Raw genomic sequence first — 5,697 nt, forward strand, 5'->3', positions numbered from 1 at the left:
TCTGCTAACAGTCCAGCACCTTAGCCCCAGGTTCCGCTCCAAGGGAAGAGCAAGGCCCCGCGCTGGGGCGCCGGTGCTGCGCGGACCCGGCTGCTGCCTGTCTTTTCTGTTGAGCCACCGTGAAAGAGAAGGGGTAGAGTCAAGGAAGCGAAGAGATGGGGGCAAACCTCAGGAGAAGGAGTTCCAGCCAAACTGCTGCATGGGAATGAAACGCACGGGGCGACTGGAGGAGGCTAAGTACCAGCGCTACGGCACTAAGTCCACCTGGGGGTTCCCGGCAAGATGAATCCATCCAAAAACCTGAGCATCCCCCCCGCCCCGACATCTGGCTAGAACGAGAAGCTGTGGGGTTAGTAAAAGCACGTTTCCAAAACCAACAAAACCAAAAACTCAGCGCTGACTTACAGGAAATGCTTAAAAGTAAAAACAAACGACGAGTTTTAAGACAGGCGAGCCTCAGGTTTTCCATGCGTGTTCCTCTCCCTTGTTTGAAGTCCCAGCGTGAAGCCGGGGTCACCACGAGCTCCACAGGCCGAGAGCAGGAACAGGCAATGAAATAAAAACACCAGGTGTCGAACAGAGCCAGCGTAACCGACTCCTCCCATTTTTAATTTATCCTGGAAAAATGGGAAATGCAGAGCGACAGGCTTCCCTAGTTTCTCTTTACAGCGCTTCCCCCGCTGTGTAAGGGACTAGCCCTGGCAGAATACTAGTCCAAATAATTTGTAATTGACAAATTCACCGCAGAAGGAAGGATTTTAAAAATGCTGGAGCCCTTTCAAGGGGAAACACCGAACCTTTAGCTTCTGCAGATGCGGAACAACGCGTCTCTGCAAAGTTCCGTTTGTACTATACATGCATTATTGCTAGAGGGGGGAAAAGAGATGAATGAAAACTCTTCTGCAGCTTCTACGGTGCCATCCAAAATGGCATCTGTTGTTTAGCTCGCTGTTGTGAGGACGGGTACTGGTATCCCAAACTCCATCCCTGTGAAAAAGTACTTGCGTTTTTATGGCCACCGTGTTCCTCCTCTTCATCTGACGAATCTCCAGCATATGCCACTAACCCAAAGCCCTTCTCTGCAGTTTTCATCTTCTTGGCTTGATGATCTAAAGAGGGGAAAACAAAACAACCCCCACCGCCCCCGAGGAGGAAAAAATAAAAAATAAGAGATAAAATCGCCCCAAAATGAGTTAATCAAAAAAAAGGATGTTAATTGTAAATGGTTAGTTGGACACCATTTTGAGGTCACAAGGCCAATGGTCACCCAAGGTCGAAGGCCACACGAAACAGCACCAGCAACAGCACGTGTGATCCATCAGAACCATGTAAGAGAACAGAGAAAGAAGAAAGAAACACACAAAAAAGGTCACGTTAGCAAACGGGTCTAAGTGATGGCAATTTCACCGTTAAAGAGATCAATATGTAAAGAAAAGTAGGAGTTCTGTTCAACAGAAAGCTAACAGAAGAGCAACCTCTGGGACCAATACTGCAGAAAAACTAAGGTTAACACGCTAACATGAGGTACCTGCAGACCTGAAAGGCACTAAACTACCCGGAGAGTTAACATGATCACACGTTTTGCCAAGCTGCAAATACTGATGTATGAAAGCCCTATGAAAGGATGAAATCTGACAGCACTTGTGTTGTTGGCAGAGGAGGCAGCTGTAACTCATGTCTGTAAATACACACGTGAACCATAACTCGCACCGACACTCCTCAGTGCCTCTAGAGACAGCAGTTCCCAACGTAAAGCCACATATCTGCGTTACAAACCAATCCCACGGGATGCCGTGCCTCTGCAGGTCAACACCACCTGTCCTTGGTCCGTCACTTAATTACACGCTTCCTCATTCATACGGAGGCTTATTCAGGTTTTAAGGGAAGTACCATGTGTGCACAGTCACAGTGAATGGGGGGGATTTTAAAGCAGTGCAAGACAACCTGCTTTGCACTCCAACAATGCGGCGTGCAGAACAGCCCCAGAAAAATGATCATGGATTGAAATGAGTGTTAAGATCAGCACAAACTCATTTGGGAAAGGAAACTTGACTTACAAGTGTATTTTATTCATTGCACTCACCATGGTTGCCTGGTAACGACCCCGCACCATTTCTTTCTTCAGATTCCGATTTCATCCCAGTGACAGGAAAAGCTGGCGGAGGCATCAACTGCCTATTTAAACCAAGGCAAGGCCTTATTTTCCGTTTTTTTACACCAAGCAAGGAGTCAAAGGTAACAGCAAACAGATTCCTAACTCAAGTGGGCCCATGCCAACCTCAGGGAGTTCAACAAGGCCAAGTGCAAGGTCCTGCCCATGGGTCAGAGCAATCCTCGGGATCAACGCTTACCGGGGCATGAATGGACTGAGAGCAGCCCTGCAAGAGGGGCTTGGGGCTACCGGTGGCTGGAAAATTAGACACAAGCCAGCAACATGCGCTGGCAGCCCAGAAAGCCAGCGACCTCCTAGGCTGCTTAAAGAGCAGCGTGGGCCAGCAGGTTGAGGGAAGCGATTCTCCCGCTCTGCTCTTTTAAACCCCACCTGGAGCACTGCACCCAGCTCTGGGGTCTCCAGCCCAAAACACAGACCTGCTGGAGCATGTCCAGAGGGCCAGGAAATGACGTGAGGGCTGCAACTCCTCTCCTACAAAGAAAGGCTGACGGAGTTGGTGTTGCTCAGCCTGGAGAAGAGAAGGCTCCAGGGACACTTATTACGGTCTTTCAATATCTGAAGGGGGCTTATAAGAAAGATGGAGAGAGACTTTTTGCCAAGGCCTGTCACAAAAGGACAAGGGGCAATGGTTTTAAACTCAAGAGGACAGATTTAGGTTAAATTAAGGAAGAAATTATTTCCTTAATGGTGATGAGACACTGGAACAAGTTGTCCAGAGGTGGGAGACATCCCATCCCAGGAAGTGTTCAAGCTCAGGCTGGACAGGGCTTTGAGTAACCTGGCCTAGTGGAAGATGTTCCTCCCCGTGGCAGATGGGGTGGACTAGATGACCTTTAAGGTGCCTTCCGACCCAAACCATGGTAGGGTGCTATGAAGTAAAGTGCAAGCCTGACAGTTTTATACACTGGAGTGCATAAGGAAAAGCGTGAATGCCCGATGGCTTCAAACAGCCAGGCTGACTCCAGGACTACGTGCAAAAGGTAGAATATAGAAAACTTTACCAATACCCTTGATGTATTTCATGAAGACCAGAAAACATCAGGGACTATCAAATAAACCTTTCGCTGAAATTTCGGGCTGCAAAATTTCAACTTTACAACTTTCCTAGGTTTGTTTTAAAATTGGAACAGTGTAAAGTGCAAGTGCTAACCTGTTTCACGAGATAGCCTGTTATCTCAAGAAGCTGGCAAAATACCAGACCCAGACCGAGAAAAAGCACACAGACTTGGCGAGGAGTGGAAGATAAGCTCTTTCCATCACGTAGCACAAAAAGGTAACCCTTGCATGCCTTCTCCTTAAAAAAACCCTCAACCACAACACAAACCCCACCCACAACAGAAAAAACACACCTGCCCAACCCCCAGGTCACAGAAGAGAACATGAAGCACAGATCATCTCCGAAATAAGTTCTCCATCAGAACTGGAAGAGACCAGAACAAAATTTATCACTCACCTGTCCCTCTCTCTCTCCTTTCCTGAGGAACTTGCTGGCTTCGATCCGGCTCCATCGATTTCACTCTGACTGGAGAAGCCTGTACCTAAATTAGTCATATGAATGGGTCCATGCTATGAGCAGAAAAACACACGGCATTAGCAAATCTACAACTACAACATAAGCTATAGCTCCTTAATGATAACGACAGGAAATCCAACTTTTCAGAGCATACTGCCAACTAGTAGAAGACGCCACTAATCACCATTGTTAAGCAAAATGCTTTCTCCTAAAAGTACTGAGGGTAACGTAGTAAGAAACACACCTGAGCACCAACATGGAAGACACCTCACCACCTTGCCAGTAGTTCAGGGCAGTAAAGATAGCTGCTTAGTTCACAGACCCACTCAGATCTGTGGATCTGAGGATCACAGATCCTCAATCAGGAAACTCCAGATACTGCACAGAACTCAGACCAGTCAACTCTGCTCAAGGTACTAATATTAGGTCTAACATATAGGCAGTTCCTTACTTTCCCTAGGCAAAGCTTTTACTAAGGGTTTCTGCCTGTGAGCAGGGGTGTACCATCACAGAAGCATTTGCAGAAACTCCCTTTTCTTACAAAGTCCGAAGAACTCAAAACTATTCTTATTAAAATCAATGGTTTAACATTTTCTATCTAAACAGAAACAGAATCTATCTCTAAAAACTAGGCTTCTTGAGATCCTCTCAAGTGCAACCTGCAAGAAAGGTAAACAGGAGAAGCTGGAAGTTATTACATTTCCCTCCCATCCCTCAAACAAGCCTGCTCAAGAGACCTACCAAAAAACCCCAACACACCCCAATAGAACCCCGAATAATCTCCCTTTAAACTAACCAGTAACACGCTCTCGTCATCTTTGACCTGAACGCACTGCTATTCTTCACCAACGATGAAGGGTACAGAAAGCAACGAATCAGGTCCACCACAGCTTTAGAACAGTGCATCCACTCAAAGAAACCAAAGCATGGTCCCCAGGCTTGTAAGAACTCCTGCCAACTGCCAAAGGTCTGGCGTGACTCTTGCATCACTAACAACCCCGCTCCAGCCGAGTTCCATTTTGGTAAAGTAAATTTGCTGATTTTATTCCACCTGATATCCCAGCAGTCCTGACTCTCCCTCATCCGGTAGTTCCTCAGTGAAGCGTCTCTTTTGACCTTGGGGATGGGGTTGGACTTGTGGCTGAGTCCCAGTCGGCATGGTTGTTTTTACAGGGGCAGCAGGAAGAAAAGGACCACTCAGTGGACTCTGGCACGCAGAAGTTGAGAACAAAACACAAGAAAACGTGATAATGTGTATATAAAGTATTCATTTAACGTGTACAGTTTCAGATGTAGAGCAGAACACACAAATAGTTACAACTCAAAGACAAAACAAGTATTTAATTTATAGCATGTCCCCACCCTGAAGTAATCACTGTCTGCACCTCAAACGCACCGAACCTACGTAGTTGTATCGCAGCCTGCAGTAACACTTCTCATAAACAACTGACCACTCCCTGCAACTACCCTTTATCTTCACAAGCGGCTATGCTATGAAAAACCCAGTATGAAGCAGCCACACCAACAATTTAGTTGCCCAGCAGAAGCATCAGCAAAGCAATAACCAGAAAAAACACCCTAAAAGATGAATTACCCATCAGGAACTACTTTGAGCATTTTATTGTTAGCAACAAAACAGCTTAGTAAGGTGACAACTACAGGGCAAATCATTTATCTGTGGCAGTACCTGGCCAGTGCTGGCTGGAGGCTGGACCTGAGATATGGGATACTGCGTCGGCACAGGCGGAACGCCCGCAGGTAGCGTTGGTAAGACTCCCGGGGCCAGTGGCGCTGCAGGTGGTACTATGCCTGGTACACCATACGGTGGCTGAACTGGTTGTTGAGGAGGGGGAACAACAGGATAACCAGACTGATATCCATTGGAAGGGTAATACGATGGCTGGGAAGGTAAGCTATTTATAGCTGCAGGCTGTGTGAAACCTGGTGAGAAAAAGGGGAAAAAAGGGTCATCTTCAATTCAGTTAGATTAATCACAGAATCATGGAATGGT

The 5,697-nt window shown here is 46.9% G+C and overlaps 1 protein-coding gene across 1 annotated transcript; it reads right to left on the reverse strand.

Annotated features, from left to right (window-relative positions):
• Positions 1 to 898: 898 nt before the first annotated feature.
• LOC104507620 (UPF0469 protein KIAA0907 homolog) lies at positions 899 to 5,627 on the reverse strand (the record flags this gene model as incomplete). The annotated part of the gene is made up of 5 exons (XM_010148961.1): positions 899 to 1,109; positions 2,084 to 2,175; positions 3,627 to 3,739; positions 4,738 to 4,893; positions 5,374 to 5,627. Coding segments are annotated over 5 exons (815 nt in total), but the record flags the coding sequence as incomplete, so codon positions are not given.
• Between the last annotated feature and the right edge of the window lie 70 nt (positions 5,628 to 5,697).

Source organism: Eurypyga helias, unplaced genomic scaffold (assembly GCF_000690775.1).
Source record: "Eurypyga helias isolate BGI_N326 unplaced genomic scaffold, ASM69077v1 scaffold17843, whole genome shotgun sequence".
Taxonomy (NCBI): Eukaryota; Metazoa; Chordata; class Aves; order Eurypygiformes; family Eurypygidae; genus Eurypyga; species Eurypyga helias.